The 22,841-nt window shown below is 45.4% G+C and overlaps 1 protein-coding gene and 1 long non-coding RNA gene across 2 annotated transcripts in view; one reads left to right on the top strand and one right to left on the bottom strand.

Annotated features, from left to right (window-relative positions):
- LOC137432958 (uncharacterized) overlaps positions 1 to 22,544 on the bottom strand; it is a 28,265-nt gene extending 5,721 nt beyond the window's left edge. Inside the window, exons 1-2 of the mRNA XM_068125302.2 lie at positions 22,322 to 22,544; positions 22,048 to 22,132 (exon numbers count right to left, since the gene is read on the bottom strand). Coding sequence (XP_067981403.1) covers positions 22,048 to 22,132; positions 22,322 to 22,384 — 148 coding nt within the window. The 5' untranslated portion in view covers positions 22,385 to 22,544. The remainder of the gene's footprint in view (positions 1 to 22,047; positions 22,133 to 22,321) is intronic.
- Positions 1,052 to 9,996, top strand: LOC144893338 (uncharacterized). Its single transcript, XR_013624405.1, has 2 exons — positions 1,052 to 1,185; positions 7,952 to 9,996. It is a non-coding gene; the product is annotated as an uncharacterized LOC144893338 (long non-coding RNA).
- Positions 22,545 to 22,841: the final 297 nt, after the last annotated feature.

Here is a 22,841-nt window from a genome sequence, read left to right as displayed (position 1 = left end):
GGTGAGTTCAATTCCAAAGTAAAGGAGAATCACCTGCTTGAAATCTAATTATTTCGAACTTCTAAAAGGTGCCAATAATATTGTCCGGGCCATTTTAGGATTTCTGTGTGGAATAAGCTAAGATTTAGTGATTGTTTCAGGTTTTTTTTGTTTTGTTCCACTGCAAACCAAAGAAATACAAATGTGGATACCAAATTATTATTTTTTTAAAACAATTTTCTGGAAGAAATGGTGCATTATTTGAAAAAAAGTGCAAGGGTGCCAATATTTTGGCCACGACAGTATTATTCAATACATTGTGTGTGTATGTATATATATATATATAATTATATATATACATACATATATAAAATTATATATATACATACATATAAAAAATTATATATATACATACATATATAAAATTATATATATACATACATATATAAAATTATATATATATACATATATATAAAATTATATATATATGTCAAGTTGTAGATTTGTTATTGCCTAAAGTTCAGTTATAGACGTTGGTTGCTAATGTGTTATGATTTAAATGTTGTTTAAAAATGCTATTTTCATAAAGTTAATAAAGGGTTTTTGCTTCGTTTTAGTTTTGGATGAGGAAAGGCTCGCTTCGGTCGTGTTGGGCAAATGGTTTTTCGTATACGTGTGCCCTTTTCACCTAGATGGTCTTATCTGGCTGGCCAAGCATGGTCTTATCTGGCCAAGCATGCACTCTTCTCTCTGTGAGTTACATCTTTCGTCACCTCGGAGCTTTGAAACTATATCTGGTCCGAATGATAAGGAAGGGCTGACTCCCCCGAATGACAGAGCGGATAACGGTGGGGGCTAGGGATAACGGTGGGAGGGACTCTCGCCAGTCGCTTTGTTCTCTCGGAGATTTTCTGATAATCGTATTCATATATAAGTGAATGAGAATCAACGCGTTTCCAGGAAGGCTGGACGTGGCATGAAGCTGGTTCTTGCTGTAGATGTCTGGCTTCTTCCGGATCTGTATAAGTTGGTTTTTAATAAAGCTGCGTCATTTCAGGCTATTTGTGGACTTCTTTTGCAAACGAAGAGCCGCTTCTTCACAGATGGTACCAGGAGTGGGGTCAGCACCGGACGACGGGAAACGGAGCCCGAGGGACAGGAGGAAGGCTGCCTGAGGCCGGCGCCGGCACGCGGATTTGATTAAAGGTGGGAGTTGTTTTATATCAGAGGGCTATTATTCCAAATTCGTACCTTCCTCCCTCGAGCGGTTTCAGTCTCCCTGTCTCCGCGCTGCCTGCACTCGAACAGAAATTGTAAGTAAAGGCTCATTTTAGGCCTCAGAATGACGTGGCTTTGTTAAAGCCAGGATAAACAAGTAAGGATACCAGTAAGGACTTAACAGTAAGCTTAAAGTTACAGTTAGCACCAGGAGGGGAAAATGAGGTCGGACAGCCATATAGGTTGAAACCAGGTGGCCAAGATTTTTCCAGGAAGGAACAGCCCAGAGACAAGATGGGGTATGCCATTGCATGCCAGGGAACGAAGGGCTGTGGCTAACTTAGAAGGGCCATAAAAACATGGCCAGTAAAAGGATTTGCGCAGGATATCGGTAAAGATAACGTTCGGTAAGGGTAACGTTATAACTTAACAAGGGAAAGGGGAAAAGTGAGGTCGGACAGCCGTAAAGGTTGAGCCAGGCCGAGAACTTTCCAGGAAGGATCAGCCCAGAGCAATAAGATGGGAAGCAAGCTAAGGAAAGAAGGGGAACCCCTTAAGGGAACCCCGGCATCTTTCATGTTTAAGAGGCATCATTTTGCCGCGGTAAGACCAGTAAAGGACTGGGCTGTGTTAACTAAAGATTTAAATAATCCCTGGCCAGAGGACAAGTAAGTAAGCAGTTAAACAAGTAAATCAGCGAGTGATGCCGCTGGACCAGATGCCAGACCAAGACCCCCCACCCCCCCAAGCCCTGAGCCCTGTCCCAGGGCCACAGGCGCCACCTCTCCCACCCCCGCCCCTGTTCCCCCAGGGGTTAGACCCCCAGAAAACTAGACCAGCCGCCCCCCAGGTTCACCTTAGCCCGGGCAACCCTTTTAGAGGACAAGAAATTAGTGGGGCGGACAGCGGGTTCGCGGCCCCAGAAGGGCTAGGAGTATTGTATTGTACCCCTCAGTGGAAGGGCTCACGGAATCGGAGAACTCACAGCCTACAATCGAGATGTGTCCCTTTAAAAAACCATTTGAAAGAACCAGATTTGGCGGCTATGCAGGAGCGGGTGAGAACCTTGCTGGCTGAACAGCCCGGTCACGTACCGGAACTTATGCGTTTGTGGATACAAAATACAGGCGCAGATTGGCGGGACGTCTGCCACATGGGAGAGGCTGTATTGCCAGCGCGGGTGTGGGACCAGGCCAAAGTACACGCACGCTGGCCGAATGTAGCACCAACCCCGGCCCAGACCCTCGACGATTGGGGGGCCCTGGTCGACCTGTTGTTGGCCGGGGTACACATCGCACTAAGGCTAACCGACCAATTAGATGAAGCGGCCGAGCAGTGGGACATGGGCGACGATAAGAAGGCCGATGTAAAGGACGACATGTTGCAAATGCTTGCCCAGGAATCCATAAGGGCCCCCTCCCCAAAATTTGGAACCCACAAGGGCCCCCTCCCCAAAACTGGAACATACAAGGGCCCCCTCCACAGCCGCAGAATTGGGCCGTGCAAAAGGACCCCCCACCCCCCCCAAGACCTGAGCTCAGTCCCGGGGCTCTAGGCAACACCCCAACACCCCGCCCTGCCTTCCCTCTTTCACCTCAACCCACCCCGTCCAACCCGTCCCAAAAATCCTTTTCCTTGAATGAGAGACGTAACATGAATGAGCAAAGATTGTTTGGGAGTGGCTGGAGAAAGGCATGATTTGAGTCGATCTGAGTTTCGCGCGAAGAATGGGAGACTCACTCGTATATGAATGAGGAATGAATGTATATTGGGATGTTAATTGACGTGTGTATCTAGTCAATGTATTTGTCTGTATGACATATGCAAAGCAGAGGGTTTCGGTGTGAAGCTTTGTAAGTGGTCTACTTGACATTCCCTAGCGACTATCCGAGGGAACAGGCGAGGTCCTGAACTGAGTCCGGATTTTCATCTGTTTGGGAGTTGTTTGGGAAGCGAATTGATATAAATCGGGTCAGGAAAGCACTCGGAGTGCCCTTGTCGACCTACTGTTGATATGAAGCGGTTTCTTGGAGATGGTTGCAGGATGGGCTGTTTTTTTCTTTCGAGCGGCAGTCGGACGGAGATTTGGAACTTGTTGAACTAAATTCAGAATTCGAATCAATATGTGTGTTTTACTTGAATTGAAGAGTTCATTCAATGGCAGATATTGTGGATTGTATGTGTGGGATGTATCGCTGAGGCAGCTCACCTTTGGAATTGGTGTCGTGTGGTGCATTTGGGGTCGGGGAGGTGGAGCGTCGGAGATCCTGTTTTTTGCGATGTTTACGAGCTAGGGATGAGTTCTGACAGCTCACTGTTATGACGGCCCTCATTCGAGAGCGGCGCGCAGTTTTGGTTGCCACGGCTACGAGCCTCGCAGGAAACCGCGAGGCGGGAGCGTTGGGATTCGTGTGGAGGCACGAGGGTGCGCGCCAGGACGGAGGGCGGCGTGGCGTCGTCGCGTTGAGATGGTTGTGCCAGGTCGATCGGCGATCTCTGAATTTAAATCGGATTTTTGTCATGTGTGTTGTGAAATTAACGTCTATCCGAGAATCCTGGCGATGTTCGTTTAATTAAAGTGTGGTACAAACCTGTGTTTCCGCCGTGCGGCTCCGTGGAAGTTTGGGTAGAGGGATATTGTGCGTTCGGGCAGGAGCCGAGCGAACCGCGAGTCACGTGTGCGCTGAATGGGGGCTCTCGGTTTTGGGCAGTTGTCGTTGTAATTGTTGTTGTCAGGATGGGAAATAAGAGCAGTTGTTGTTGAGTTTGTTGAATTGGGTTCAGAGGATGAGATTTGCTCAGAGTGCCGGCGATAACTCGCCCACTCTCAGAGGAGGATGTGTGCCCAAATGCATTGTGGGTCATTTCGACTTTGCTGGATGTCGGACGTTCATGTCAGTATCTTGTCAGAATCTTCTTCTTCATGTCATGTCCTTCATCCTTCATCTTCTTGTCCTTCATCTTCATGTCAGAATTAGACATGAGTCATGAGCCATGTCGGAATAGTGAGCCTGCGACATACATGCCATGCAATGTCACAGAAGGAATACGTTATTTAAGATGGATTTATATAAGGGGAAGAAACGATTTCTAAACTAAAATTCGATTTCTAAAAATGATTTTCTAAACGCTAAAATAAACGATTTCAAGACAGAGTAATTAATTTCCGGTGACAAGTTCCAACAGGAAGTCTTGTTCATACAGTAAGTGAGGTACAGTGCGGAGTGGCGGCTGGAAGATGCCTCGATGCATTTGTGTTGATCGATGCGCCGGACAAAGGGTTTGCTGGCGAGCGATGCTGGTAAGGTTGTTATTAAAACGCATATGGGTCTGGGGGCAGATAATGTGGGACAAGCTGCCTCACGGGCGCTGCAGGGAGAGTATTTGGAAATTCAATAATTTGAGCAGAAATGTCACGTTTTCAACAGAACGCTTATCCGAGGAAAGAGGAATATCGAGGTTTCAACTGTCGGTATGTGGTGTGGCTTGTGCCAAGGTGTGGGCGCGAGGAGGTGTGTTGATGAAGCGTTGTGCGAACGAGGAGGGATGTGCGAAAGGTGTGCACCAGGTAGAGAGGTGCTGCATTGTAGAGCACGCCTGGAAGTTCCTGGGCGGATTGTGACGGTTGTTGGATTCGTAGAAGCTAGCATTTTGCGATGTGGAGCTGTGAGTCACAAAATGTAAATGTAACACAGAGAGATGGACAGGACAACAATGGAGTTTATATGGACGGGTTTGGGGCAGGTTCAATCTGACGATTACAGAGGGCTTTGTTCTGTTCACGAAACATGTAAAATTCATGGAGTTGAAGTGGTTTGCAAGAAGGCAGCAGAGTCAGTACTGGGATGCAACCTCGTCCAGGGGTTTTGGTCCAGCCTGCAAGGAGTCCAGGGGCTTGTTTCAGGGCTGGGTCGCCAAAAATGGGATGCTGTGCCCATCTGGATGTAAAATTATCCATCAAGGACGGGGAATGATGTGCAGTGTGATTGATTGGAGGTAATAAGGATTTGTGTTGATTTCCTGATTTGAGTTCATCTGGAAACAAAGACAGATGGGATTAATGTGTATATCAGGAACATTTTGGAAAAGAAATATGGATATATGACATTACTAAAATATAACCAAGCAATTGAGAGTTCTTGGGTTAATGGGATATAAATAAATGCATCTACAAGTTGATGGTTTATAAAAAAAATTTAGTTCTGGATGATACTTAAACGATGAACAATGTTGGCAATATACAAAGAATGTGACTTGTTTTTTGGGGGGAAAACATGTGGTTTAAAAATGGTTGGCTAAGTTTTAAAGATGGAGATGTTTTGCAGAACTCTTATGATTATTTATATGAGTGGTGGACTATTCCATGGCGAAGCATTTTTCAGTTTATTGAAAGTTGGATTTTGTAAAATAATGGTTTAATATAACCACAGTAGAAAATAATATACAGATTTGGGACATTTTGTAAACTTTCGAATAATGAGAAGATTCATAAAATTCATAAAAGGTGGATACTGGGAAACCATCGATGTTGGGGGCAAAGTTATGGGTGGATTTGGTGAGTGGTTTTAGGCAAACGAAAATTAATTTAGATTTATCATAGTTAAGTTCGAGGAAGTTGATTTGAAGCCAGAATTTTATTTGGATGCCAGAAAGGAGAAAGGAGATGCTGAAAGCCAGAAAGGAGATGCTGTTGTCTACTCTGAATGACAGGTGGTGGTATCCAGGGCGCTGAGGAGTTTGTTCACGTTGTAAAGTTTGTTTATTTATTTGTTTATTTAGTTTGTTTATTGTAGAGAAGAGTGCTTTTGGGATTCCGGAGCCAGAGTGGATAATTTGAGGGTAGTAGGTGGAGTAGAGGACATCTTTGCAGTGCTGTAGGTGGTCCTTGTAGGCTTGGGAGTGAACTGATTTGGGTTTAATAGGCACAAGCTGGTCTAAACAGGGTGAGGAGGATGGTGTGATTGATGATGTCAAAGGAGGCGTTGAGGTGAGGAGGATGAAAATGTTGAGGTTGCCGGCATCAGAGGAGAGAAAAGGTCGCTGGTGATTTTGAGGAGAGCAGTTTCAGTACTGTGGCTGGAGCAGAATCCGGATTGGGATGTTTCATACAGGTTATTGGCAGAGTGGTGATGTTTGAGTTGAGTGGCCACAGCACGTTCCAAAACTTTTGACAGAAAGGGTAGGTTGGAGATGGGTCTGAAGTTATTTAGGGTGTCAGGGTTTAGTCCAGGGTTTTTCCAGAATGGGGGTGAAGTTTCACGAGTTTTTGGGGAAATCGGTATGTGAAGCTGGATTAAGTTGGAACTGCTTGATGAGCCATGGAGATGGATTGGGTTTTGTTGTTGGTTGTCTGGGAGTTCGGTTGTTGCATTGCCAAAGGTTTCTGTGTGGTGGACACACTCGTTGGCTGTTGTCTTGTGTGACGTGGAGGGAGATGTATGTGGCTGCGTGTGGCTGCCTGGAATCGGGAAGGCGGCTACAGTGGTTGATATTGGTTGTGGATTGTCCGGGGTGCTTCGATTTGCATAGGGGGTGAAGATTGGGATATTACATTATTTTAAGTAAGTATCGGCATGAGTAATTACATAAGTAATTATGAATTATTATGAGTATTAGTTATGAGTAAGTGATTATTACCTTCGCAAAAGCGGAAGGTTATGTTTGATCGCTGTGTATTTATTTGTATGTCTGTGTGTGTATGTGTATGTTATTCGCATAACTCAAAAAGTATTCAACCGATTCGCATGAAATTTGGTGGGATGATAGGTTATTATCCGGGAACCATTTGATTAGATTTTGGAATCGATCAGGTCAAAGGTCAAGGTCAAGGTCATGAAAAGGTCATGGATGTGATTACAATATCAAACTTTTGGCGGGATAGAATGGTCTAATTTGAAACAAATCTTCCCGCATGACAACGTAGGTGTGGCTTTGCTACACAGATCTTGTAGTCTTTTATTTTGGCAACAAAAGTAGCTGCGGCGAAGGTATGCGCTCTACCGAGTGCCCGTTCTAGTTTTAGTAAAGTTACATGTTTCGCTGTGTTGTGGATCTGGGGACAAGCTAGTTTGATGGGTACCCTGGGGTCTTCGGCGTGTCTATGTGTTTGGCTGTCTGTTACACCGGACTCTTGAATGGGTTTTCATGAGACGAATTTCAGACATAACAGTGAGAATCTATTTTGAGCGAATCACAGTGGGTGAGGAAAACATTGTGTGTGACCAGACACCAGAACTGACCAGAATTGAAATTGGAAGTTGACCAGGTTATTTCTATTATTTGTTTATTCGTGAAAATAAATAAATAATAGGGGGAGGTTAATGGAGGTTAATGGTGGTTTGTTTGTGTTAATGGAGGTTAATGGTGGTTTGTTTGTGTTAATGGAGGTTAATGGTGGTTTGTTTGTGTTAATTCTAGTTGAAACTCTCGCTGAAGTAATTTTCGTTTATTTTTATTATTTTATTGATTTTTTTATGATTTTGATTGATTTTTTGATTTGATTTGAGAGTTGAGATGATTGATTTTTATTAATTTTATAATTTTATTTTTATTGATGTTGGAAACAGGTAATGGGATGCTGAGAGAAGGATTGAATTTATTTTGAATTGGACTGGATTAAATGGGATTGAATTTAAAAATTGAATATTGGATAAAATTGGATCCACTTGAAAAAAGTGGATTAGGAAATTGGAGAAAAGGTGTTCTATGAAACTATGAATTGAATGAATTGAATCTATGAATTAGAGACCTGTAGACCAGGCGTTCCCAGGAGACTTGTGGACCAGGTGTTCCACCAGAGGAAAAAGACCAGGTGTTCGTGGAGCACTTCACCTGCAAGAACGCCTTGGAACCAAGGTGGAAGGGACCAGTCCAGGTGTTGCTGACTACACCAACGGCAGTCTTTTGCGAGGGCAAGACCTCGTGGATCCACGCCACGCACTGTAAGTTGGCCATACAAGCACCAGACACTACACCACAGCAACCACAGAAAGGGAGGGTCTGCCTCCAGGGTTCCGGCCACTTGCGTATGGGAGAATCAGAATGCGCCTACACTCTCCCCGGGAAGCTGGGACAAGGGAGCTCGGGGATTACATTACGAATAGTACTGCAAGATAAACACAACCACAACATAACGGCTATAACATTCTCTAGGGGGGTTAGTAGGATTAATGGGGTGGTAAAGGGACTCCAGTGCTTATCCACCCACCTGGTCCCACCCCATGGGACAATGTTTATATGCGGCGACAAGGCTTACCCCTATTTACCAAATAATTGGGGGGGCACATGTTATCTGGGTTCAGTTCTTCCTGACGTTGAGATACTGGATGAGCTAGACCCAAAGTCCTTGGACAGGCGTTATAAGAGGTCAGTCATGAACGAAGATGGAACCACTAAACTACACGGGAGCCTATGGGAAAAGGTGTTTGGTTTCTTCTTCCCAGGAGCGGGCACAGTCATGGATAGTTTCCGGATAGACAAATTGGCTTTGGCCCTAGAAAAGGTGGCAAACGACACCGCTACGGCTCATGACATACTATTGGACACGGTAATTCACATGCGTACAATGGTGATGCAGAAGTGAGACTAAGGGAAACTAGCCACGCCCTGACGATCGATCGGATCGCGCGCGAGAACTCTTATAAATTTAGCTGGCTCACTGACTGGTTCCAGGGATGGACGGGCACCATAGTGAAGTGGTTATTGACCGCACTGGCCGTGATAATCGGGGTAGTAATTTGGGGGGCACTAATGAAATCTCTAGTCCTCCTCTGTATGAGAAAGTATTTTACAGGATGGAAAGTGAAGAAGCCGCCGACAACAACAATGGCTCTGACCACAGAGGCCGTCGACCTGAACGGGTCCTTCAACAAGGCAGTTGCGACCAGCGCTCCAGAAAATTGTATTGAATTTTGTGACGACTGTGATACTTGTGCGGATCCCATGTGGGAACTGGCTGCTGCCTGTAACGGTGTCTGTGATGACTGTGATACTTGTGCTATAAACCCCTTGCGTGTACTGGCTAACGCTGCTTATGTATTACAAGCTGACAGCTGCACGCCCCCTTCCGACCCAACTATGGATCTGATTGCGACGCTGGGTCTGGCGATCGAGGGACCCGACGTGGATATCCTAGACCCGCAAGCCGACCAGGCGCCCAAGGGAGACTTTGACATAAAGGAAGTTCCTCTCTTTGCTCCATATGTATTAAGTTCAAATGCTTCAAGTGAATCGGATTTTTACGCTCTGTACCCTGACCAGGAAATTGAGACACAAGATACTGACAATATTATGTATTCCCCAGAACAGCAGCACGTGAGGGACCTCATGGGCATGATCGTTGATTAACTTCGAAGATCTGCAAGGACTGAGTCTGCAAAGGGTGGGGGGAGCAAGTTCCGCAGGGGAGGTGGTGGCCCTCTGGCGGAGCAGAACCTCATCTGGACCAGACACCTTCGTTGTGGATCCGAAACGTTAATGGACTTTCATGTTCTGAGCCCTCAGGCTCCGAGCACGCACCACACGACACGTTCGCCAAATGCACGGGCGAGGCGCTTTGGGCGCACGATATGCCCTTGGGAGATACCCGCATTACACAATTATTTTTCAATAAAGCCCGATGTGGCACGTTGTCTCTTAAGATACTTTGTCTCGACGAGACAAGAGGAAGGAATGTCAAGTTGTAGATTTGTTATTGCCTAAAGTTCAGTTATAGACGTTGGTTGCTAATGTGTTATGATTTAAATGTTGTTTAAAAATGCTATTTTCATAAAGTTAATAAAGGGTTTTTGCTTCGTTTTAGTTTTGGATGAGGAAAGGCTCGCTTCGGTCGTGTTGGGCAAATGGTTTTTCGTATACGTGTGCCCTTTTCACCTAGATGGTCTTATCTGGCTGGCCAAGCATGGTCTTATCTGGCCAAGCATGCACTCTTCTCTCTGTGAGTTACATCTTTCGTCACCTCGGAGCTTTGAAACTATATCTGGTCCGAATGATAAGGAAGGGCTGACTCCCCCGAATGACAGAGCGGATAACGGTGGGGGCTAGGGATAACGGTGGGAGGGACTCTCGCCAGTCGCTTTGTTCTCTCGGAGATTTTCTGATAATCGTATTCATATATAAGTGAATGAGAATCAACGCGTTTCCAGGAAGGCTGGACGTGGCATGAAGCTGGTTCTTGCTGTAGATGTCTGGCTTCTTCCGGATCTGTATAAGTTGGTTTTTAATAAAGCTGCGTCATTTCAGGCTATTTGTGGACTTCTTTTGCAAACGAAGAGCCGCTTCTTCACAGATGGTACCAGGAGTGGGGTCAGCACCGGACGACGGGAAACGGAGCCCGAGGGACAGGAGGAAGGCTGCCTGAGGCCGGCGCCGGCACGCGGATTTGATTAAAGGTGGGAGTTGTTTTATATCAGAGGGCTATTATTCCAAATTCGTACCTTCCTCCCTCGAGCGGTTTCAGTCTCCCTGTCTCCGCGCTGCCTGCACTCGAACAGAAATTGTAAGTAAAGGCTCATTTTAGGCCTCAGAATGACGTGGCTTTGTTAAAGCCAGGATAAACAAGTAAGGATACCAGTAAGGACTTAACAGTAAGCTTAAAGTTACAGTTAGCACCAGGAGGGGAAAATGAGGTCGGACAGCCATATAGGTTGAAACCAGGTGGCCAAGATTTTTCCAGGAAGGAACAGCCCAGAGACAAGATGGGGTATGCCATTGCATGCCAGGGAACGAAGGGCTGTGGCTAACTTAGAAGGGCCATAAAAACATGGCCAGTAAAAGGATTTGCGCAGGATATCGGTAAAGATAACGTTCGGTAAGGGTAACGTTATAACTTAACAAGGGAAAGGGGAAAAGTGAGGTCGGACAGCCGTAAAGGTTGAGCCAGGCCGAGAACTTTCCAGGAAGGATCAGCCCAGAGCAATAAGATGGGAAGCAAGCTAAGGAAAGAAGGGGAACCCCTTAAGGGAACCCCGGCATCTTTCATGTTTAAGAGGCATCATTTTGCCGCGGTAAGACCAGTAAAGGACTGGGCTGTGTTAACTAAAGATTTAAATAATCCCTGGCCAGAGGACAAGTAAGTAAGCAGTTAAACAAGTAAATCAGCGAGTGATGCCGCTGGACCAGATGCCAGACCAAGACCCCCCACCCCCCCAAGCCCTGAGCCCTGTCCCAGGGCCACAGGCGCCACCTCTCCCACCCCCGCCCCTGTTCCCCCAGGGGTTAGACCCCCAGAAAACTAGACCAGCCGCCCCCCAGGTTCACCTTAGCCCGGGCAACCCTTTTAGAGGACAAGAAATTAGTGGGGCGGACAGCGGGTTCGCGGCCCCAGAAGGGCTAGGAGTATTGTATTGTACCCCTCAGTGGAAGGGCTCACGGAATCGGAGAACTCACAGCCTACAATCGAGATGTGTCCCTTTAAAAAACCATTTGAAAGAACCAGATTTGGCGGCTATGCAGGAGCGGGTGAGAACCTTGCTGGCTGAACAGCCCGGTCACGTACCGGAACTTATGCGTTTGTGGATACAAAATACAGGCGCAGATTGGCGGGACGTCTGCCACATGGGAGAGGCTGTATTGCCAGCGCGGGTGTGGGACCAGGCCAAAGTACACGCACGCTGGCCGAATGTAGCACCAACCCCGGCCCAGACCCTCGACGATTGGGGGGCCCTGGTCGACCTGTTGTTGGCCGGGGTACACATCGCACTAAGGCTAACCGACCAATTAGATGAAGCGGCCGAGCAGTGGGACATGGGCGACGATAAGAAGGCCGATGTAAAGGACGACATGTTGCAAATGCTTGCCCAGGAATCCATAAGGGCCCCCTCCCCAAAATTTGGAACCCACAAGGGCCCCCTCCCCAAAACTGGAACATACAAGGGCCCCCTCCACAGCCGCAGAATTGGGCCGTGCAAAAGGACCCCCCACCCCCCCCCCAAGACCTGAGCTCAGTCCCGGGGCTCTAGGCAACACCCCAACACCCCGCCCTGCCTTCCCTCTTTCACCTCAACCCACCCCGTCCAACCCGTCCCAAAAATCCTTTTCCTTGAATGAGAGACGTAACATGAATGAGCAAAGATTGTTTGGGAGTGGCTGGAGAAAGGCATGATTTGAGTCGATCTGAGTTTCGCGCGAAGAATGGGAGACTCACTCGTATATGAATGAGGAATGAATGTATATTGGGATGTTAATTGACGTGTGTATCTAGTCAATGTATTTGTCTGTATGACATATGCAAAGCAGAGGGTTTCGGTGTGAAGCTTTGTAAGTGGTCTACTTGACATTCCCTAGCGACTATCCGAGGGAACAGGCGAGGTCCTGAACTGAGTCCGGATTTTCATCTGTTTGGGAGTTGTTTGGGAAGCGAATTGATATAAATCGGGTCAGGAAAGCACTCGGAGTGCCCTTGTCGACCTACTGTTGATATGAAGCGGTTTCTTGGAGATGGTTGCAGGATGGGCTGTTTTTTTCTTTCGAGCGGCAGTCGGACGGAGATTTGGAATTTGTTGAACTAAATTCAGAATTCGAATCAATATGTGTGTTTTACTTGAATTGAAGAGTTCATTCAATGGCAGATATTGTGGATTGTATGTGTGGGATGTATCGCTGAGGCAGCTCACCTTTGGAATTGGTGTCGTGTGGTGCATTTGGGGTCGGGGAGGTGGAGCGTCGGAGATCCTGTTTTTTGCGATGTTTACGAGCTAGGGATGAGTTCTGACAGCTCACTGTTATGACGGCCCTCATTCGAGAGCGGCGCGCAGTTTTGGTTGCCACGGCTACGAGCCTCGCAGGAAACCGCGAGGCGGGAGCGTTGGGATTCGTGTGGAGGCACGAGGGTGCGCGCCAGGACGGAGGGCGGCGTGGCGTCGTCGCGTTGAGATGGTTGTGCCAGGTCGATCGGCGATCTCTGAATTTAAATCGGATTTTTGTCATGTGTGTTGTGAAATTAACGTCTATCCGAGAATCCTGGCGATGTTCGTTTAATTAAAGTGTGGTACAAACCTGTGTTTCCGCCGTGCGGCTCCGTGGAAGTTTGGGTAGAGGGATATTGTGCGTTCGGGCAGGAGCCGAGCGAACCGCGAGTCACGTGTGCGCTGAATGGGGGCTCTCGGTTTTGGGCAGTTGTCGTTGTAATTGTTGTTGTCAGGATGGGAAATAAGAGCAGTTGTTGTTGAGTTTGTTGAATTGGGTTCAGAGGATGAGATTTGCTCAGAGTGCCGGCGATAACTCGCCCACTCTCAGAGGAGGATGTGTGCCCAAATGCATTGTGGGTCATTTCGACTTTGCTGGATGTCGGACGTTCATGTCAGTATCTTGTCAGAATCTTCTTCTTCATGTCATGTCCTTCATCCTTCATCTTCTTGTCCTTCATCTTCATGTCAGAATTAGACATGAGTCATGAGCCATGTCGGAATAGTGAGCCTGCGACATACATGCCATGCAATGTCACAGAAGGAATACGTTATTTAAGATGGATTTATATAAGGGGAAGAAACGATTTCTAAACTAAAATTCGATTTCTAAAAATGATTTTCTAAACGCTAAAATAAACGATTTCAAGACAGAGTAATTAATTTCCGGTGACAAGTTCCAACAGGAAGTCTTGTTCATACAGTAAGTGAGGTACAGTGCGGAGTGGCGGCTGGAAGATGCCTCGATGCATTTGTGTTGATCGATGCGCCGGACAAAGGGTTTGCTGGCGAGCGATGCTGGTAAGGTTGTTATTAAAACGCATATGGGTCTGGGGGCAGATAATGTGGGACAAGCTGCCTCACGGGCGCTGCAGGGAGAGTATTTGGAAATTCAATAATTTGAGCAGAAATGTCACGTTTTCAACAGAACGCTTATCCGAGGAAAGAGGAATATCGAGGTTTCAACTGTCGGTATGTGGTGTGGCTTGTGCCAAGGTGTGGGCGCGAGGAGGTGTGTTGATGAAGCGTTGTGCGAACGAGGAGGGATGTGCGAAAGGTGTGCACCAGGTAGAGAGGTGCTGCATTGTAGAGCACGCCTGGAAGTTCCTGGGCGGATTGTGACGGTTGTTGGATTCGTAGAAGCTAGCATTTTGCGATGTGGAGCTGTGAGTCACAAAATGTAAATGTAACACAGAGAGATGGACAGGACAACAATGGAGTTTATATGGACGGGTTTGGGGCAGGTTCAATCTGACGATTACAGAGGGCTTTGTTCTGTTCACGAAACATGTAAAATTCATGGAGTTGAAGTGGTTTGCAAGAAGGCAGCAGAGTCAGTACTGGGATGCAACCTCGTCCAGGGGTTTTGGTCCAGCCTGCAAGGAGTCCAGGGGCTTGTTTCAGGGCTGGGTCGCCAAAAATGGGATGCTGTGCCCATCTGGATGTAAAATTATCCATCAAGGACGGGGAATGATGTGCAGTGTGATTGATTGGAGGTAATAAGGATTTGTGTTGATTTCCTGATTTGAGTTCATCTGGAAACAAAGACAGATGGGATTAATGTGTATATCAGGAACATTTTGGAAAAGAAATATGGATATATGACATTACTAAAATATAACCAAGCAATTGAGAGTTCTTGGGTTAATGGGATATAAATAAATGCATCTACAAGTTGATGGTTTATAAAAAAAATTTAGTTCTGGATGATACTTAAACGATGAACAATGTTGGCAATATACAAAGAATGTGACTTGTTTTTTGGGGGGAAAACATGTGGTTTAAAAATGGTTGGCTAAGTTTTAAAGATGGAGATGTTTTGCAGAACTCTTATGATTATTTATATGAGTGGTGGACTATTCCATGGCGAAGCATTTTTCAGTTTATTGAAAGTTGGATTTTGTAAAATAATGGTTTAATATAACCACAGTAGAAAATAATATACAGATTTGGGACATTTTGTAAACTTTCGAATAATGAGAAGATTCATAAAATTCATAAAAGGTGGATACTGGGAAACCATCGATGTTGGGGGCAAAGTTATGGGTGGATTTGGTGAGTGGTTTTAGGCAAACGAAAATTAATTTAGATTTATCATAGTTAAGTTCGAGGAAGTTGATTTGAAGCCAGAATTTTATTTGGATGCCAGAAAGGAGAAAGGAGATGCTGAAAGCCAGAAAGGAGATGCTGTTGTCTACTCTGAATGACAGGTGGTGGTATCCAGGGCGCTGAGGAGTTTGTTCACGTTGTAAAGTTTGTTTATTTATTTGTTTATTTAGTTTGTTTATTGTAGAGAAGAGTGCTTTTGGGATTCCGGAGCCAGAGTGGATAATTTGAGGGTAGTAGGTGGAGTAGAGGACATCTTTGCAGTGCTGTAGGTGGTCCTTGTAGGCTTGGGAGTGAACTGATTTGGGTTTAATAGGCACAAGCTGGTCTAAACAGGGTGAGGAGGATGGTGTGATTGATGATGTCAAAGGAGGCGTTGAGGTGAGGAGGATGAAAATGTTGAGGTTGCCGGCATCAGAGGAGAGAAAAGGTCGCTGGTGATTTTGAGGAGAGCAGTTTCAGTACTGTGGCTGGAGCAGAATCCGGATTGGGATGTTTCATACAGGTTATTGGCAGAGTGGTGATGTTTGAGTTGAGTGGCCACAGCACGTTCCAAAACTTTTGACAGAAAGGGTAGGTTGGAGATGGGTCTGAAGTTATTTAGGGTGTCAGGGTTTAGTCCAGGGTTTTTCCAGAATGGGGGTGAAGTTTCACGAGTTTTTGGGGAAATCGGTATGTGAAGCTGGATTAAGTTGGAACTGCTTGATGAGCCATGGAGATGGATTGGGTTTTGTTGTTGGTTGTCTGGGAGTTCGGTTGTTGCATTGCCAAAGGTTTCTGTGTGGTGGACACACTCGTTGGCTGTTGTCTTGTGTGACGTGGAGGGAGATGTATGTGGCTGCGTGTGGCTGCCTGGAATCGGGAAGGCGGCTACAGTGGTTGATATTGGTTGTGGATTGTCCGGGGTGCTTCGATTTGCATAGGGGGTGAAGATTGGGATATTACATTATTTTAAGTAAGTATCGGCATGAGTAATTACATAAGTAATTATGAATTATTATGAGTATTAGTTATGAGTAAGTGATTATTACCTTCGCAAAAGCGGAAGGTTATGTTTGATCGCTGTGTATTTATTTGTATGTCTGTGTGTGTATGTGTATGTTATTCGCATAACTCAAAAAGTATTCAACCGATTCGCATGAAATTTGGTGGGATGATAGGTTATTATCCGGGAACCATTTGATTAGATTTTGGAATCGATCAGGTCAAAGGTCAAGGTCAAGGTCATGAAAAGGTCATGGATGTGATTACAATATCAAACTTTTGGCGGGATAGAATGGTCTAATTTGAAACAAATCTTCCCGCATGACAACGTAGGTGTGGCTTTGCTACACAGATCTTGTAGTCTTTTATTTTGGCAACAAAAGTAGCTGCGGCGAAGGTATGCGCTCTACCGAGTGCCCGTTCTAGTTTTAGTAAAGTTACATGTTTCGCTGTGTTGTGGATCTGGGGACAAGCTAGTTTGATGGGTACCCTGGGGTCTTCGGCGTGTCTATGTGTTTGGCTGTCTGTTACACCGGACTCTTGAATGGGTTTTCATGAGACGAATTTCAGACATAACAGTGAGAATCTATTTTGAGCGAATCACAGTGGGTGAGGAAAACATTGTGTGTGACCAGACACCAGAACTGACCAGAATTGAAATTGGAAGTAGACCAGGTTATTTCTATTATTTGTTTATTCGTGAAAATAAATAAATAATAGGGGGAGGTTAATGGAGGTTAATGGTGGTTTGTTTGTGTTAATGGAGGTTAATGGTGGTTTGTTTGTGTTAATGGAGGTTAATGGTGGTTTGTTTGTGTTAATTCTAGTTGAAACTCTCGCTGAAGTAATTTTCGTTTATTTTTATTATTTTATTGATTTTTTTATGATTTTGATTGATTTTTTGATTTGATTTGAGAGTTGAGATGATTGATTTTTATTAATTTTATAATTTTATTTTTATTGATGTTGGAAACAGGTAATGGGATGCTGAGAGAAGGATTGAATTTATTTTGAATTGGACTGGATTAAATGGGATTGAATTTAAAAATTGAATATTGGATAAAATTGGATCCACTTGAAAAAAGTGGATTAGGAAATTGGAGAAAAGGTGTTCTATGAAACTATGAATTGAATGAATTGAATCTATGAATTAGAGACCTGTAGACCAGGCGTTCCCAGGAGACTTGTGGACCAGGTGTTCCACCAGAGGAAAAAGACCAGGTGTTCGTGGAGCACTTCACCTGCAAGAACGCCTTGGAACCAAGGTGGAAGGGACCAGTCCAGGTGTTGCTGACTACACCAACGGCAGTCTTTTGCGAGGGCAAGACCTCGTGGATCCACGCCACGCACTGTAAGTTGGCCATACAAGCACCAGACACTACACCACAGCAACCACAGAAAGGGAGGGTCTGCCTCCAGGGTTCCGGCCACTTGCGTATGGGAGAATCAGAATGCGCCTACACTCTCCCCGGGAAGCTGGGACAAGGGAGTTCGGGGATTACATTACGAATAGTACTGCAAGATAAACACAACCACAACATAACGGCTATAACATTCTCTAGGGGGGTTAGTAGGATTAATGGGGTGGTAAAGGGACTCCAGTGCTTATCCACCCACCTGGTCCCACCCCATGGGACAATGTTTATATGCGGCGACAAGGCTTACCCCTATTTACCAAATAATTGGGGGGGCACATGTTATCTGGGTTCAGTTCTTCCTGACGTTGAGATACTGGATGAGCTAGACCCAAAGTCCTTGGACAGGCGTTATAAGAGGTCAGTCATGAACGAAGATGGAACCACTAAACTACACGGGAGCCTATGGGAAAAGGTGTTTGGTTTCTTCTTCCCAGGAGCGGGCACAGTCATGGATAGTTTCCGGATAGACAAATTGGCTTTGGCCCTAGAAAAGGTGGCAAACGACACCGCTACGGCTCATGACATACTATTGGACACGGTAATTCACATGCGTACAATGGTGATGCAGAAGTGAGACTAAGGGAAACTAGCCACGCCCTGACGATCGATCGGATCGCGCGCGAGAACTCTTATAAATTTAGCTGGCTCACTGACTGGTTCCAGGGATGGACGGGCACCATAGTGAAGTGGTTATTGACCGCACTGGCCGTGATAATCGGGGTAGTAATTTGGGGGGCACTAATGAAATCTCTAGTCCTCCTCTGTATGAGAAAGTATTTTACAGGATGGAAAGTGAAGAAGCCGCCGACAACAACAATGGCTCTGACCACAGAGGCCGTCGACCTGAACGGGTCCTTCAACAAGGCAGTTGCGACCAGCGCTCCAGAAAATTGTATTGAATTTTGTGACGACTGTGATACTTGTGCGGATCCCATGTGGGAACTGGCTGCTGCCTGTAACGGTGTCTGTGATGACTGTGATACTTGTGCTATAAACCCCTTGCGTGTACTGGCTAACGCTGCTTATGTATTACAAGCTGACAGCTGCACGCCCCCTTCCGACCCAACTATGGATCTGATTGCGACGCTGGGTCTGGCGATCGAGGGACCCGACGTGGATATCCTAGACCCGCAAGCCGACCAGGCGCCCAAGGGAGACTTTGACATAAAGGAAGTTCCTCTCTTTGCTCCATATGTATTAAGTTCAAATGCTTCAAGTGAATCGGATTTTTACGCTCTGTACCCTGACCAGGAAATTGAGACACAAGATACTGACAATATTATGTATTCCCCAGAACAGCAGCACGTGAGGGACCTCATGGGCATGATCGTTGATTAACTTCGAAGATCTGCAAGGACTGAGTCTGCAAAGGGTGGGGGGAGCAAGTTCCGCAGGGGAGGTGGTGGCCCTCTGGCGGAGCAGAACCTCATCTGGACCAGACACCTTCGTTGTGGATCCGAAACGTTAATGGACTTTCATGTTCTGAGCCCTCAGGCTCCGAGCACGCACCACACGACACGTTCGCCAAATGCACGGGCGAGGCGCTTTGGGCGCACGATATGCCCTTGGGAGATACCCGCATTACACAATTATTTTTCAATAAAGCCCGATGTGGCACGTTGTCTCTTAAGATACTTTGTCTCGACGAGACAAGAGGAAGGAATGTCAAGTTGTAGATTTGTTATTGCCTAAAGTTCAGTTATAGACGTTGGTTGCTAATGTGTTATGATTTAAATGTTGTTTAAAAATGCTATTTTCATAAAGTTAATAAAGGGTTTTTGCTTCGTTTTAGTTTTGGATGAGGAAAGGCTCGCTTCGGTCGTGTTGGGCAAATGGTTTTTCGTATACGTGTGCCCTTTTCACCTAGATGGTCTTATCTGGCTGGCCAAGCATGGTCTTATCTGGCCAAGCATGCACTCTTCTCTCTGTGAGTTACATCTTTCGTCACCTCGGAGCTTTGAAACTATATCTGGTCCGAATGATAAGGAAGGGCTGACTCCCCCGAATGACAGAGCGGATAACGGTGGGGGCTAGGGATAACGGTGGGAGGGACTCTCGCCAGTCGCTTTGTTCTCTCGGAGATTTTCTGATAATCGTATTCATATATAAGTGAATGAGAATCAACGCGTTTCCAGGAAGGCTGGACGTGGCATGAAGCTGGTTCTTGCTGTAGATGTCTGGCTTCTTCCGGATCTGTATAAGTTGGTTTTTAATAAAGCTGCGTCATTTCAGGCTATTTGTGGACTTCTTTTGCAAACGAAGAGCCGCTTCTTCACATATATACATACATATATAAAATTATATATATACATACATATATAAAATTATATATATACATACATATATAAAATTATATATATAAAATTATATATATACATACATATATATATAAAATTATATATATACATACATATAGATATATATATATATATATATATATATATATATATCTATATCTATATATATATATATATATATATATATATATATATATATATATATATATATATATATTGTTACGGTTTTTAGAACCTTCACTTGTAAATAATAATAAGCCTTGTAAATATCCCCCTTTGTAAAGGTTGCACCCTAGTTAGGCCATGTACAACACATAGGACACCGTAGAAACCTCTCTAGTTATTTCATTAGTCTATGTTTCAGTTAAGGATCTGTTTCCAATAGTTGAATCTGTGTTGTATTAATTAAATAAGAGTAGGCCCCAAAGTTCCTTTCAAAAGCAGAGCGAGTGGTTTTCAATCCCGCAAGCCACCATAAGCCACGTGGCCGAGTTGGAGAAGAAGGGGGAGGAGCGCCAGGAACGAAGGCATGGCCCATCAACGCACCATCAATGGGCGGAGTCCGGGAGCCCTCGCGACCAATCAGGGCCGAGGCGAGCTCACCGGTGGGTGTGTCCTAAAAAGCGGCGGCTTGATACGTAAAAGCCCGATATAAGCGCCGCCGCGGACTACTTCGAGAGATGAGCCAGGGAGAGAGAAGGAGTCGAACATCAAAAGATGTGCCCGGGAGAATGAGAGAGCCAGATGAGCCCAGTGGATGGTAAGAGCAGATGAGCAAGAGCAAAGAGAGAGAGAGAGGATCGGTCCGCTACCACGACGATAATAATCGCGCTGCTTGCCGGGTTTCACCGCAAACCCAAGACGTGGACTGGAGTGGAGCGTGCGCCTGGAGCGGGACCCCGACGCCTGTGCCATCTGCCGGACCTTCCTTCCCCGCCATCTGCATGAACGTTCTCTTCCTTCCCACCACTACCCTTTCGTGTAAGTCTGTTCGTATTGTCTTGGGAGCGTTATATAAGAGTGTCTAAGCTTGCCCTGTGTCCTTTTATTTCCTCTACTTGTATATTCTTGCCCCTTTCGTTTCCTCTTTAATCATTACTGTATAAATAAACCATATTTGTTCTTTCTTTACCCCTTTTGGTTTCTTCTCATCCGATCGCTTTCGTCCTGTCCCCAATTGATATACGTGGCATGATTTGGCAGAACCGCTCAGGATCGGGTTTAGTCTAATTGTTAACGGCCCGAGTCGCAGCTTGCTTCGCTCGGCGCATCCATTAACGCTGCGGCTCGGGTGGAAATTATCTCCTCGCTTACGGTCGGTCCTAGTAAGCAGGTATTTGGGACTTCATTGACTAATGACCTTGGCTACTACCGACCGGAAGTGATGTCATAGTTTCCAGGATCGGAGACGGCCAGTGTAAAAGACAAGGGGATTAACCCCCCCTTGGTAAGGGGAGCGCCGTACTCCGGAGCCGCAACAATACCAATCATTACCAAACTACCAATCATTACCAAACCACCAATCATTACCAAACCACCAATCATTACCAAACCAACCACCAATCATTACCAAACTACCAATCATTACCAAACAACCAATCATTACCAAACCACCAATCATTACCAAACCACCAATCATTACCAAACCACCAATCATTACCAAACCACCAATCATTACCAAACCACCAATCATTAATCAAACCACCAATCATTACCAAACCACCAATCATTACCAAACTACCAATCATTACCAAACAACCAATCATTACCAAACCACCAATAATTACCAAACCACCAATCATTACCAAACCAATCATTACCAAACCACCAATCATTACCAAACCAATCATTACCAAACTACCAATCATTACCAAACCAATCATTACCAAACCACCAATCATTACCAAACCAATCATTACCAAACCACCAATCATTACCAAACCAATCATTACCAAACTACCAATCATTACCAAACCAATCATTACCAAACCAATCATTACCAAACCAATCATTACCGAACCAATCATTACCAAACCACCGATTACCAAACCACCAATCATTACCAAACCACCAATCATTACCAAACCGCAGTGATCCGATTCAGATAACCAAGGCTGTGTGGTGGGAGGTTGGATCAATTACCGCTTTTCTTGTGGACGTTCTTCTTCATTTTGCCAACTTTTGTCTTCATTGGATCACTATTTTTTTCCGTTTCGACTCTTTCCAACTACAAAAAGAAGAACAAAATGTTCTCATCCATTAATCATTGAAGTTCATCATAACTCATTCTGTTGTTTCAGCAATCACTCTCCATCGATCTCACAGTTATTAATATATGAAGTGCAGCGTCATCATCATCTCTATCATCCCAATAAGCAATTGGAAGAAGAGACTTGATCAGAACCGGTCGATCTACCTGTAGAGACACCGTGAATGCCAGCACAATGACGGTGGTGGACAGCAACACCAAGCTCTTCATCTTCTTTTTCTTTTTCTGCTTTTTTTCTTCTTCTTCTGCCTCTTCTTCTTCTTCTTCTTCTTCTTCTTCCTGGAGTTTCGTCTCAAGATAACACACAAGTCCCAGCTAGCTGGTCCTTAAGTTAACAATGATCTACCACTCAAGGAAAAGTCCACCTTTTATTAACAGCACCTGTCATACACGACTCCGCCCAGTCTTGATGACGTTCCAGGTACGTGCAGGTATTGACGTAAATTAGCTCAATTCGACGCATTCTATGCGCTGTAAGAGTCAGGTAACCAATGGGGCCCCGACATACCAAGAAATGAGGCGTCGCTGATCGTGGTTCATAATCTTTTGAGATGACAATGAAGGTGGGTTTCACTTTGCCGACAAAACATATGATCACCTTGTGAGTGGTGATAAACACAGCGTGCAGGTAATGCTCCAGATCGAGGAAAGAAGGAATTGTCACGTG

Source organism: Myxine glutinosa, chromosome 8 (genome assembly GCF_964187855.1).
Source record: "Myxine glutinosa chromosome 8, kmMyxGlut1.1, whole genome shotgun sequence".
NCBI classification, from domain to species: Eukaryota; Metazoa; Chordata; class Myxini; order Myxiniformes; family Myxinidae; genus Myxine; species Myxine glutinosa.
The sequence above is the reverse complement of the archived record's forward strand: the minus strand, read 5'-3'. Positions and strand labels throughout refer to the sequence as shown.